General features: G+C 57.5%; 1 protein-coding gene across 2 annotated transcripts in view; it reads left to right on the top strand.

Annotated features, from left to right (window-relative positions):
* Positions 1 to 13789, top strand: part of SSH2 (slingshot protein phosphatase 2) — a 112636-nt gene that overhangs the window by 92766 nt on the left and 6081 nt on the right. For both annotated transcript variants that reach the window (XM_019511241.1, XM_019511242.1), the window contains exons 7-13: positions 509 to 574; positions 1674 to 1868; positions 3631 to 3724; positions 3864 to 3992; positions 7082 to 7128; positions 7467 to 7613; positions 10914 to 11114. In XM_019511241.1, the coding sequence (XP_019366786.1) occupies positions 509 to 574; positions 1674 to 1868; positions 3631 to 3724; positions 3864 to 3992; positions 7082 to 7128; positions 7467 to 7613; positions 10914 to 11114 (879 nt within the window). The remainder of the gene's footprint in view (positions 1 to 508; positions 575 to 1673; positions 1869 to 3630; positions 3725 to 3863; positions 3993 to 7081; positions 7129 to 7466; positions 7614 to 10913; positions 11115 to 13789) is intronic.

Genomic DNA, 13789 nt, shown 5'->3' on the forward strand with positions numbered 1-13789 from the left:
GAGCATAGGGTGGGATGCTGCATGCGTTGAGCAGCAGCGTGTGCACGTGTGTCTGTTCATGTGTGGTGCACACGTGTATGTGTCTGAGAGATTGCTGATGCAAGGGAATTTTCAGCAGGGGCAGGTGTGTAGCGAAAGCTTCTTTGAAGGGGCCTTTTGTACGTTGCTTTGTGACTCTGTCAAGGGCTGACATTCTCCGGATGTAAAAATAAGCATGGCGATTCCTTTGTCAAACCACCTCTTGGCTTGGAAACTCCTGCCCATGCCAGTTATGGACAGCCTGCAGGAAAGCCTACCTCTGCTGTCCATCCCAGCCCCTTCAGATGCATTGGGGGGTGCGCGCAGCCAGGATGATCTGCTGCATCTGTGGCTAACCGATGCACATGCTTAAAACAGGGGGATTACTGTGGATTGTTTCTTTGCCAGCCTGGCTTGTTCCATGGTAGCTGACAAGAAGGCCATGTGAGGCCTTTCTCACTGTGCTGTTTCTCTCTCTCTCTCTTCCCAGCGGGTTCAGCGTCTCGACGGATAACAGGGTTCACATATTCAAGCCAGTGTCCGTGCAGGCCATGTGGTAAGGACTCTGCCCTGCTGCTCCTTTCTCTGGGGCAGCTGAAGCTTGTACAGAGCAGGTGCCATGTGCATCACTGATACCTCATGAGACCCAGCCACAGAGCCAAGCCCCTCCTTTGGAAATGGGAGGCTGCTCTCAGAGCCCATGGTCTGTGTAACCATCCCTGCAGCTTGATGGGGAGAGAAGCCTCGGTCTCCAGTCTGTAGAGTCAGTCACATGATGGAGCCTGCGCTGGGGGCCGGTGCTGGGCCAGGGGCAAAACCTGGCGGGCACCCCAGGGCATGCACCCCATCTGAGTTCCTGCTTCACTGCTCACAATGCCCAGGTGTCAGGTAGAGGTGCCAAGCAGGGTGGGTATTTCTCATGACCTGCTTCTGCTGCCAGGGCGCTTGGGAGCGATCCAAGCTGGCCCATTAGGATCCAGCTACCTCGGTCTGTTAGAGAGGAAAGCTGCTCCTCCTAGATAGCTTTGCTGTCCCAAACTGCAAGACATGTCACACACACACGTCTGTGTGCATGTGCACCACACGTGCACATGGGTAGTGCTGGGCTTGTCCAGAGGCTGCCATGGACAAGCTGCATCTCCTGCATGCTGCATGTCCAGCAGCGAGCCCCTCCAGATTTGGCAGGCCCACTTCTGCGTACACCCCACCAGGTCACTCAACAACGTGCTTATCCCCTACCGCGTGGCTGACATGTAACAGGGCAGAGCAGTTGGCTCCTCTGAGGAACGCAGCTGTGAGCATTTCCCCCAGAGCCAGGCTGCTGTGGATGGGCATGTTGTGAAACGTGATCGGAGAATAAGGCTGCCATGTCTGCAAGCAGGCACGGTGCCATGTCTGGGGACCTTGTCTCCTGTGAGAAGTGGGCACTGTGATTAGCTTGGAGGCCACCAGTTTGGTTTTAGGGTGGCTCAGGATAGAATTTAATGGCTGTTAAAGTGTTTCTAGCTTCAGGTCTTGGCAGTGCAGAATGTGCCACCCACAGCGTGGGTGTTGACTGAGGGAGGCAGCCCGGCAAGTGGGACATTGGCTAGGTGCCACTGGCAGTGGGGGGCAGTCTTGGGGCTGAGGTGCTGAGGCCCGGGTGTCTCTTGCAGGTCTGCTCTGCAGAGTTTGCACAAGGCCTGTGAGGTGGCCCGAAGCAACAACTACTATCCCGGCAGCCTCTTCCTCACCTGGGTCAGCTACTATGAGAGCCACATCAACTCCGACCAGTCGTCTGTCAATGAGTGGAATGCCATGCAAGATGTGCAGTCCCACCGCCCCGACTCGCCCGCCCTCTTCACGGACGTGTAAGTACAGCCGGTGTGTGGTCTCTGCGTAGCCAGGCAGCTGCCCCAGGGATCATAGCTGGAGGAGGTAACAAGTGGGTCCTGGCCTGAGGGGAAGGATGGCCAACAGGGACTCTGCTGGAAACTCTCCACGCTCAATGGGTGTCCTCAGTGTTGCCATTGTGCTTCGTGCTCTTGGCGCTCTGCACACGTTTTCCTGGGGCTCTCCTGGGAGGCAGATGCCCTTCTCCAAAGTGATTCGCAAAGCCCCAGGAGGAACCTGTCCGAGCGGAGCCACGAGTCAGGATTTCCTGTCTCCTGGTCCTTTGCTGTGAGCGCTTGGCTGGGTGTCTAGAGACACTGGGGTTTTCCAGGCCTCTTTCCTGCACTTGGGCAGACACAGGCATGTTGCTCGCTGGTTTTGCAGCCAGTGCTTTGCTGTGGTGCCCAGAGACGTCCAGACGTGGGCAGCTCCAGCTGCCTCTGAGCCAAGCAGCCGCCTCAAGCGGTTGTTCTGGTTGACATGCCTAATACCAACCATGGAGGAGAGAGTCACGGCTTTGCAGTGTCTTCCTCAAGTGACGTGGTGCTTGGGCACTGCTGTGACGGAGGGCTTATACGACTGTGCTTGTGGGATGCTCAGAGCGGGTAGGATGTCTTAGCCGCCTGGCTGCCCAGAGTAACCAGCTAGCTGTTGCTAACGGCAGAGCTGCTCGTTGTGATGCAGCGGACGGTGGTCTCAGTGATGCTGCCTGGAGGGGTCCTGCCTCTGGACGTGATGGCAGCTAATCCCAGGTAGATGGGAGGGCAAAGGACAATACTTCTCGCAGTGCTTGCCTGGCTTCATGGTGTCTTTCTGCAGACTGGTGCACTCTGGGCATGAGTGTTCTCCAAGCCCAGCGAGCAAAAAACAACCCTGGGCAGTTCGTTTGCAAAGCAGCCTTTGCATTGAGTTGTTTGTTAGTGTACAAGGAAGTGGGTTGAAAAGCTTTGGCAGCTGGTCAGCCTGATATCCCCCCTGCAGCTATTCATGTTTAAAAACCCCTTTCTCCACTAGAAAAGTTTTTTGCTGGGTGCAGTGAAGTCCTGGGTAGGGCTGTATCCGCAGAGCCTGGAAAGAAAGCTGGGGATTAAAAGGGGCGGCTGTTGTGTAGCTTTTATTCACAGCCCACCAGCTGGACAGGAATTACAGCAGCTCATAAAGCAGAAACCTCTGTGTATTTGCTGTGTTGGCAGCCTGACAGGCAGGCAGAATAGGTGGCATGAACTGGTCCCACCAGGCCCTGGCGGAGGATGCTGGGTGAGCCAGCTTGGAGCACTGTCGTTGCCGCCCCCAGGCTGATTAGCAAGGCTATTTTTGCAAGCGTAGATAAGGCTTCAGGCAGCAGGGCTGGGGAAGCATTTGCGGCCCGCCTGCCCTCTGCCTCCATAAAAGGCAGCGTGGAGCGGTTACCTTTCCAAGAAAGGTAGGGGGAGCTCAGGCCTCTGCTCAAAGCCATTTAAATTGCGCCAAATGCTGGAGAGGTTTTGATGGCGAGCCACTGCAGTCCTGGCACATTCCTTGGGGCTTCTGTCCCCAGCATGGCCAGGCTGCCAGCCAGATATGGGCCTGAGCTAGGATCAAGGGGTAGTGTGCTGGCTGCCACCCAGGTGGGGGGCAGCTCAGCAGCGTGCGGGTGGCTGTCTCAAATGCAGCTGTGCATGGGGCATCTCTATAGTGCTATGTCACCTGGCCTAGCCCTGTCCCCACTCACTGCAAATCGCTGTCACCTCCTTCCCTTAGCCCCACGGAGCGTGAGCGCACAGAGCGGCTGATTAAGACCAAGCTAAGGGAGATCATGATGCAGAAGGACTTGGAGAACATCACATCCAAAGAGGTGAGCCTGGAGCTTCCAGTTAGCCACGCTGAGGGCTGGTAGGACACAGCTGAAGCCTTGTGCAGTGAGGGGGCATGGTGCTTTGTTCACCAGGATGAGCGAAGAGGAAGGACTCACATGGGTCTTCTTCTCTTTCCAGATCCGCACTGAACTGGAGATGCAGATGGTGTGCAACCTCCGGGAGTTCAAGGAGTTCATCGACAATGAGATGATTGTGATCCTCGGGCAGATGGACAGCCCCACGCAGATCTTCGACCACGTCTTTCTGGTGAGGTGTTAGGTCCTGGCCCCAGTGCACCAGCAAGGTGCTGGGGTGCTGTTACCCATCACGTGGTCCCTGACTTGCAGCAGCCCCATGAATCCCAGTGATGCTTCTTGCCCTGAGTGGGCTGGCCAGCAGGCAGAGCAACATGGTTGTCCCAGGGTCCTGTGCGCTGAGCTGAGTTGACAGTGACAGTGGCACTACTGACCAAGTGCTGGCTGGCTTCTGGGCTGCGCTGAGCATCGCCTGGCAGTAAATCTTGCCTTGCCATGGTGCTTTGCCTTGCCTGGGCCCCAAAGGAGCCATTCCTGTTGTGGGAAAACCTCTCGATCTTGCTGTCACCTCCCACATCCCAGCCACAGCTGCCCTGGGGCCCATGCAGGAGGTCACCCAAGTGTGCGTGGGTTGCTTCTGGGAGGACACACCAGCAAGAGAGGGAAGCTGGTGGGAGCAGAGGGGAGGGCTTTGCAAGGCTCAGGTGGCATTACACTTCCTGCAGCTTCTGGGATGGAGAGTCTCTTTTATGCGTGGGAACCACAGGGCCTGACCCAACCCTGCAGATTGTCTGTCCAAAGCAACGTAAACAATTCGCCCTTTAATGTTTTGCTTGTTTAGCCGCCTTTCATTGCTGGGCCCTGGCTAACTGCTGCCCCTCCTTCTCATGAGTCAGCACTGCACCGGGTTTCCATCCAGCTGCCAGGCCAGGGACCCTGGCGTGGCTGGTTAATCCCATGAGGTTGGCTCCTTTTTCAAACCGGGCTGCTCCTCCCTGGACCAGCTGGTCCATCCGCACAGAGAAGGCCTCTCTTGTTGAATGGTGTGAGCTCCTTGCCATGGTTTAGAGGAGAAGGGGAGTCTTAGATCATAGAAGTCATAGAAGTGGGGTTGGAAGGGACCTGCAGAGGTCACATGTAGTCCAACCCCCTGCCTCAGGCAGGATCAGCCCTGCCCGAGCCATCCCATACAGTCCATCATCTAATCTCTCCATAAGACTTCTGTCACCCTGACACCACACAAGAAATCCTATCCGAACCTGCCATAGGGAAAGCAGAGGAACCACAGCAGCCAATGTCTATAAAAGGTTGTTAATAGATCCCATGTAGGGGGTGTGCCACCAGCTACAGAGGAAGGTAGAAACTTCCCCAGTCCATACCAGTTTGACCACAGGGTAAAATTTGTTCCTGGCCCCAAATGTGGCTCTGATCTGACCCTGAGCAGATGTTGGGACCTAGCAGGCTTTGGTCCCAGCAGGAGCGTTGGCCCAGCGCAGTCAAAATCCCCAGCCTTGGCTGCAGCCAACACCCAGTGCCTCTGAGGGAGGCTTAAAAACACCCTGATGCTGTGACAGATGTGAGCACTTCCAAGAAACCCTGGTGGAGAGGGAGCCAGGAGATGTGGAGCAATGAGCTGTCCCCGGCCTAGTGACTCTTTTCCAGCCAGGTGGTTTCCAGAGGGGCTCATGCGAGCCCACGCAATGAGTCGGGAGTAATACAGGAAACATTAGGCAGCTGCCAAGCACGGAGCCTTGGCTCAAGTGCACTTAACCTGGCAAGACTGCTCCCAGGGTCCCCTGGGCAGCACCAGAGAGAGTGCCCTGCCCCAGCAGCTCCCCTGGCTGCGCCGGAGGCCGAGCCGGCTCCTGCGGGGAAGGATAGGGCTGGGTGTAGCCGGCAGTTTCATTCATAAACAAAGCAGCTGGAGGGCAGGGTCCATACGATGAGGTCTCTGGGGTGTCTGGTTGGGAGGGTTCCCAAATAACAATACAGGAAATCAGAGCCCAGACACTGGCACTGGCTCCGTGTAACGGGCGTCGCGTTCGGGGAAGGGAGGGGTGTCACAGTAAGGAGGGCTCCTGCAACTGCGAATGGCAGGAGCCTCCTTCACTGGAGGAAGCAGCATGGTGCTGGCCAGCCTTGTGGGATGTTATTTGCAAGGCAGAGTAGGATACTGAACCCTTGGGACCCTGTGAAATCCACTACGCCTGGCCACATTGCTGCAAAACCCAAGAGCTTTTCCGCCCCTCTGGGCCACCAGCGCACATTGCTGCTCAAGGAGAAATGAGCCTTTGTCTTGCTCAGGGCTCAGAGCCCTGCCCTGGCCTCTGTTTGGGGGTACCTCCAAGGGGGAGAGGACCAGCTGCCCTAGGATCTGAGGAACTGCCTTCCTGAGGCCTTTGCACTGCCTGCTGGGTCCTAGTAGCTGCCTGGCATAGCTATACGTGTCCCTCTGGGAATACTGGGCAGCCGGGGGTGGGCTGCATGTGATGGAGGACCCCACTACATGGCATGGGCAGAGCCTGGGTCGGACCCAGAGCTGCACCAACCCCATCCCAAGCAGCAGTGCCAGGGGCTGCGGCTCTCTAAGACACGTGTGGGCAGGCAGTTCTACGGCAGGGCTTTCCTGTGCCACGGCTGGCTGTCATGCATGCAGAGGTTTGGTGCTCCCCGGATCTGCCTGGGCTGCCCCCCTTACCTCCACGCAGCTGCAGGAGCCCTCGCTGTGTGTCGGCCCCCCAGCTGCTTGTTACAGCCTGCAGCTTCCCTCCCTTGGGATTGAAGAGCTGCCTCGAGTCTCGGGCAGGAGAGCTGGGTGCTCAGGTTCTTCAGCCCTGCCTTGCCCCCAGCCTGAGCCGCTGGGTCTGGGGAGGGCGCATGCAAACTGGCTGGTGTGCAGCCCAGGTCACCACTGGGTTGCTAGCTCAGCTGACCAGCTACTCCTGCGCTCCCCTGAGCAAGGAGCAACCTCGTGGCACAGCAGGGCTTGTTCACGGAGTCCATGCAGCGCAGAGCCAGCCACAGCCCCTCATGGAAGGCTTCTCTCTGTCCTGCCACAACTTTTGTGGCCTTGCAGGAAGCTCCCTAGCCAGAGTGCTCCCGGCGGAGCTTCCTGTTGCTGGGACTGGTGCCAATTCGCAGCCAGATAAGCGCTAGCCCGGCTGTTTGTCACTCGCCTCTGCCATCTAAACAGGTCTCCAGGGCCTGGGATCGGGCAGCTTCTCTTTGCAGGTCTGTAGGGGGGGCCTTGCAGCAGCTCAGCTGCCAGAGCACCTGCGCTGGGTCTTCCTCCTGCTGACGCTTCCCTCCGTTTCCCTGTAGGGCTCTGAGTGGAACGCCTCCAACCTGGAAGACTTGCAGAACAGAGGGTAAGCGGCATGCGGCTGTGAGCTGCTGGGCACGGGAGCAGGCACCCGCCTCGCTCGGTGCCACCCCCACTGTCACTTCCCCCGTGGGTGAGCTGAGGGCTCGCAGACAGACAGACTGCCCCTTCTCTTCTTGCCCGGACCCCAGAATCCCACAGACAGGCAGACGCGCTGAAGGGAAAGCCCCCTGACTGGCACTGAAAGCCCATCAGCAAACGAAGGCAGTTCTGCCTTGGAGCACGGCAAAGCCGCTTCCTGGGGGCCGCGGTGTCTCCCTATGAGCTCCGCGTCCTAGGTGGAGGCTGCCGGTCCGGTCCGATCTGCCCTCTGCTTCCGCGCAGGGTGCGGTACATTCTGAACGTCACTCGAGAAATCGACAACTTCTTCCCGGGGCTCTTCGAGTACCACAACATCCGGGTGTACGACGAGGAGGCGACGGACCTGCTGGCCTATTGGAACGACACTTACAAGTTCATCTCCAAAGCAAAGTGAGTCTCCCGTGCCCGTGGTGCCTGCTTCCGGTCTCTCCCGCTTTCCTGCCACTGGGTGTCCTCTCCCAGATGAGGGGCAAGGCATTTGTACACTTAGCTCCTGCTGTGTCTGAAGTTCAGGGGGGCTTTTCCCACTTTATCTAAGATGCAAGGAATAGGCTGGGAAGCGAGAGCTGCAAGCCCTGCTCCGCAGTCATTCCCTCTGCTGTGCTTTGAGCTAATGATGGAGGAACGCTGAGGGGGCTTCAGACTGTAGGAATGACCCGAACTGCTGTTTGGACATGGGTAAAATACCAAGGGAAAACAGGAGCATACAATGTGGCTGTTGGTGCAGACAAGTTTCTCTCTAAATGTCGATGGAGTTGCTCCCCAAAATCATCCTTATTGGTATGGGGAGCGTATCTATCATACAGCCTTCCCATTTTTGAGCCTGTCTGTGACTGAGCAGTGCCTTGTGGTGGTGGGCACCGTACAGAAGATGGTCCCTGCATCAGGGCTTACCCTCTGCATGGCAAGACGTGGCAGAAGCCGGAATGGAAAGACTTTTAGTTTGCCTGTGCCAGACCACCTGCGGTTGTGCCGATGCGAGCACAGATGCCCTGTGTTGCCTGCAGCACTGCCCTGGCCCACTGCACCTGCTCTGGAAGGGGTCAGCGAGCTAGTAAAACCCTCTCCTGTGGGTGCCCAGCTGAACGGTCTGATAACTGCAGTTGCTGCAAAGAGGGCTTTTCATTGCTTGCAGGTGTCTCCTAGTTACATGCAATAAATCCAGCAACCTTTCTTGAGACCTAGCTAGCCACAGGGCCAGTTAGCACATATCACCCACAGGAATGAGATGGTTTAAAAGGAGCCCACAGTATTTAAACCCTAGTGTGGCAGCTGTACCTATCTGTGTGGCCCTAGAACTGATGACCGAATTCATGATGGCTCTGTCTCCCGACTGGGTTTCTGGAGACTTCTGTTATTTTTTAAGGCAAGTAAAGCCTGTGTAGCTGTGTTGGGGGCGGAGGCCCCTCTTGGCCCAAGCTTTGCTTTCACAGAGCCTTCCCTGTCCCGGTCCCAGGTGCAGAGCTGCCGTGCGGGCGTTATAAAACCACCCAAGGCCACAGCCCCGCTGCTAGCAGGGTGTGGGGCTCTGTACACCAGAGTTGCTCTGGAGAGTGCTAGCGTGCTGCAAGCACGCGTCTGGCTTTCCAGTGTGGAAATGGCCCAGTGAGCGGCTGGTGTGGCCAAAGCAGCTGCAGGGGGTGTGCTGGGTGCATGGAGGCAGCGTGCATGCAGGTGACAGCTGCATGCATCTGAGGTCTGTGCTCAGCTAGGACAATGGCGGCCTGTGCGCCGAGGCTTCCCACCGTGTCCAAGGCTGGCAGTGAGAAAAACCCTTATCCGGGCACTTGAAGAATGGTGCCAGACCAAAGATCTCTTGACCAGCTCTGTAACGAGGCAGCTCTGTGCCCGACCCAGGGTGAGCAGATAAGGGCTGGCGAGCCTCCCTCCTCCCAGACCATGGCAGGAAGCATTGGGATGCCTTGGAGCACGGGCTTGGCTGCCAAGCGTGACCCCCTCGGTACCAGGGGAAGTGGCAGCAGAGCTCGCAACCCAGAAATGCTGGAGCAATGTGTGAACAAATCAGAGTCCAGTGGAGGGCAATGAAAACAGGCTGGGGCACATGATGTATGAGGAGAGCCTGAGGGAACTGGGCTTATTTAGTCTGGAGAAAAGAAGACTGAGCCAGGGATTGAATAGCAGGCTTCAGCTCCCTGAAGGGTGGTTCAAACAAGGATGCTGGACTGTTCTCAGTGGGGGCAGATGACAGCAAGGAGCAAGGGGCTCCAGTTGCAGCAAGGGAAGTTGAGGTTGGATGTTAGGGAAAACTCTGACGAGGAGGGTGGTGAAGCACTGGAACAGGTCACCCAGAGAGGTGGTGGAGTCTCCATCCTTGGAGGTTTTTAAGACCCGGCTAAACAACACCTTGGCTGGGATGATGTAGTTGGGACTGGTGCTGCTTGGAGCAGAGGACTGGACTAGAGGTGACCTCCTGTGGTCCCTTCCCACCCTCATTTTCTATGCTCCTGTCTTGCTCCTGCCCCGAGCAGACAACAGCGCAGAGCACACCAAAGGGAAGCCTCCATCTCCAGGCAGCAGCCTGGTGCAGCGCCAGCTCCAGTCCCCTGTGCCAGCTATGGTCTGGCTCCCTTTCCCCGAGTGGAGCCAACTGCTGCTCCTTTCATGCCTGTCACAGACAGGCAGTGGCGTGATAAGCCCGTGACTGGTCACAAACCAGGCGCAAGTCTTTACCGGAGGATCTGAGAGGCAGGGCTGTGAAATGCAATCCCCCGGGCAGGGTTTTCGGTTTCGTTCAGCTTGTCCCGGCAGATAACGCCAGGTGACGGGCTTGGACCTGCACTCAACAGGGCTTGGAGCTGTGGGATGGACTGGTGCCTAATACAGGCGCCAGGGCAGAAAAATACCTCCCTGGGGGAGGTGTTTGGAGATACCAGGTGCCTGCAAAGCCTGTGTCTGAGCAGGAGCTGTTGTTGGACAGGGTATGGACCTGTCGTCACTGGGAACAACACCCAGAGTCAACAGGAGCGTTGCTTGAGTCAGAGCAGCGAGATTAGCTTGCCACAGGCAGGCTTTGCTAATCTGGGCAAGCAACTGTTCGCTTGCCTCCTGCCAGGGCATCTCCCAGTAAGAGAAGTGGTTTTACACTGCCCTGCAGGTCACATCCCTCTGTCTCAGAAGATCAGCATCCAGGCTAGGTCCCAGGGGCCTGGATGTGTGTCTGTCTAGCATGGGCCGGGTGCGGGGAGAGTTGGGGTTTTGCTGTTCCTCTTATCGTCTTGGGTCTCTTTGCCAGTTCACAGAGTTCACCTGTTTGCAAGAGGACTTGCGGGCCAGTTCTGCCTATTCCTAGGTCCCGGCTGTCTGTTTAACCTCATATCAGTGGTCAGCTGGAACGTGTCAGGGCACGTCTTCGGAGAGGGCAAGCCCGTAATTCATGTGCAAAATGCACGTGCCTCTGCCTGCTTTCCACAGGCAGGATTTCACAAGCAAATCTGCAAGTGGGTGCACGCACTTGTAGGCTTGCACACGCAGCTGGTGGAGGCACACACTTGCCGTGTCTGTCTAGGAAAAGCTATGCAAAGCTGTGGACACTGAGTGCCCGCTTCTGGCTGTGTGCGTCACAGATGCATGGGCTCTCGGAAGACCCTCTCGTGTACAACCTGTGCGTTGTAGATCCTTTGGAGGTGGCTTTCTAACAGCCCTCTTTTTCTCTCCCGTCCGGCACATCAGGAAGAATGGCTCTAAATGCCTGGTGCACTGCAAGATGGGGGTGAGCAGGTCGGCTTCCACAGTGATCGCCTATGCCATGAAGGAGTACGGCTGGAACCTGGACCGGGCCTACGACTATGTGAAGGAGCGCCGTACGGTCACCAAGCCCAACCCCAGCTTCATGAGGCAGCTGGAGGAGTACCAGGGGATCCTGCTGGCCAGGTGAGCCCCAGGCTCAGCCTGAAGGTAACACTGGCCCTGGTCAGTGCAAAGCCACAAGCACAGGGTGCTTCCCAGAACCCACGGGCGGGAGGGGTGTTGAGTAATGTCCTCGTGTGGCTCGCTGGAAGGAGAAGACGCTTCTTTCTCCCCCCCAATACGTTGAGAGTCTCAGAGCACTTCTGGCGCAGGCCAAAGCAGGGTGTGCATCTAAGACCACCTCTGCCTGCCAGGGTGGGATGAGGCAGGGCTTGGCGAATGGCGGGGCCAGGCCTCCCTTGCCTGTGTGGTGACTCCTTGGCACCTGCTGGTGTACTGGCCAATACCCTGGCCCCCTTGAGCCTGGCCTAGCATGCAGTGTGAGCTGGGTCTCCAACAAGGCTTTCAGAAGGTAAAAGGGTAGTTTGCAGGTTTGCATGTGGACTTCAGGCTTGTAGCATGCTGAGGTCTGCCCTGGCAGGCGTGGCCAGGCCCCAGGTGCCCCACACTCCTTCCCCTACTCTCCCATTGGGCTCCAAAGCACCTCTCCTTCCTCTTCCTCTGTGCAGCACGGTCCCCTTCCCTTTGCTTGCCCCCGGCTGTTTTGCTGCATGTACCTGGGGCTAGAAGAAAACAGCCTTACACCCATGTGACTGCTCGGGTTTCAGGCCTGGGGTTGGGAGCAGAGCCGTGTGCCAGGCAGATCTGGTGACGTGCCCACAAAGGCGGCGATGGGGCTGTGGGAACCGGGATGTTGCTTTCCAGCAGTAAACACAGCCCTGAGTCACCCTGGCGAGGCAGTGAGCTGTCGCCCATCAGCTTCAGGGGCCAGGTTGCTGCCTCTTGCTTTAAGTTGGCTTACCCGGTCCCGTTGGAGAGCTGGGACCTGCCTTGCCCTGGTCCCTTGCTGGCTACCAGGGAGGAGGAGATCTGGCTCTCCCACACCCTAGAGGCTTGCTTCTCCGCCTGCCACCCCTCGCCCCTTGGAAGGCCAGGTTCTTTGGATCAACTAAATAGTTGGAAAAAAGTTGCCCCTTGGAAGGCTTTTGTGGGAGTGCTGGAAGACAGCGGCTGGGTTCCTGGCACATGAACCTTGTGCAACCTTTTATCAGCCGCTGAACAGGGGAAAGCTCGAGGTTACAAATGAACAGGATGAAATGGGCCCGGTGGGTTATTGCTGGCTACAGGTGCCGCCTGGGATGTCGGGCAAACTCGGCTCACTCCTGTGAGCAAGGGCGTGGGTTTCCAAGTGACACCAGCACGCTGAGCTGTATTGCCAGGTGGAGAAACAGGCACGGAAAGCGATGTTCCCAGGGTTGCAGAGGCAAAAGAGGAGGGAGCCAGGATCCCTGGCCCCCGTGCAATGCCTCAACCCCAGGAACCGAGCTCTGCTTCGCGGAGAAAAGGGAGGACCCCATAGATCCACGCTAAGAAGGGGCAGTTGCCGCTTTACCTCCAGGGAAGGCGTTTGCACACAGCGTGCCCCGTTTCTCTGGGTTCTGCCTTTCTAGGCCGCTGGGACATGAGTGCATGTGTCCCACAGCAGCTGTAGGGCCCTGTTTTTAGCCCCCTTTTTCAGCCTGTGCAGGGGTTTAGGGCCAGGCTCATTTCCCACATGAGAAGTCACACGCAGTAGCTGAGTCAAATCTCCTTGTGCCCTGGGCTGAACCCTGCCTGGGGGGAGCTTTCAGCCAAACGCAGGCTGCCTGATTAGCTCGGCGATGAGTCTCCTACCTGCTACTGCCCCTGCGGTCACCCCGCACTGGGATCCCACGCGCACAGGCAGGGGGACAGCAGGACAGCTCGACTGGGGCACTCCCCGGTGGAGGTGGCTTGTCAGCGGCAGCCGGCTGTAGCTGGAGAGTCTAGCGGTGTCGGCTCTCCTCCTAGGGGCGGCTGGTAAAAGTGCAGCCAGCCGGGAACGGGGCCAGCCCCCCAAAACAGCATTGTGCCATCACTTGTTTTCCTTGTTTTCTCCATTTCCAAGAAACAGCCTCCGCCGCGGCAGGGAGGGCTCGTGGCACAGGTGGTGACACAGCAGGCGGCGAGGTTGGCTCACACATGTGACTCGGGCTGCGCTCAGGCCCTCCCAGGCACTGTCCGGCCTGGAGATTGGCTGTCCTGAGGGCTGTTTTGAGCGAGAGGGGCTATTTTTGGCCTCCTGTAAGCACACAGGATGTTCCTGGCCCCCGCACCTCTCTGGTTTCCGTAGCTCTGTGACTTATCACGGGATGGTCTTTGTGAGGGTGCCTCAGCGGTGCCAGGCTGCCCCTGCCTGGGGCTCCTTGGTATTCAGTGCCCGCTGTTACCTGCTTCCATGGCCTTCCTGACGCATGCGACTCAAGGCTGTTACCTGCGTCATCTTCGTGTCCTGCTAACGTACCCATCACCTTCCATCAGGTTAGGCATAGATTCATAGATTTAGGGTCGGAAGGGACCTAGTAGATCTTCTAGCCCGACCCCCCGCCAGGGCGGGAGAACAACAAAACCCCAAAACAAGAAATGGGACTCAAATGAGTCCAGCCAGGTAGGCATCCAGCCTCTTCTTAAAGACCCCCAGGGTAGGGGCCAGCACCACTTCCCTTGGAAGTTGGTTCCAGCTCCTAGCCGCCCTAACTGTGAAGTAGTTTTTGCGGATATCCAATCTATACCTCCTCTCCATCAACTTGTGCCCATTACTCCTTGTTATGCCAGCGGGC

Source organism: Gavialis gangeticus, unplaced genomic scaffold (assembly GCF_001723915.1).
Source record: "Gavialis gangeticus isolate Ggan-Ray unplaced genomic scaffold, GavGan_comp1, whole genome shotgun sequence".
Lineage (NCBI taxonomy): Eukaryota > Metazoa > Chordata > Crocodylia > Gavialidae > Gavialis > Gavialis gangeticus.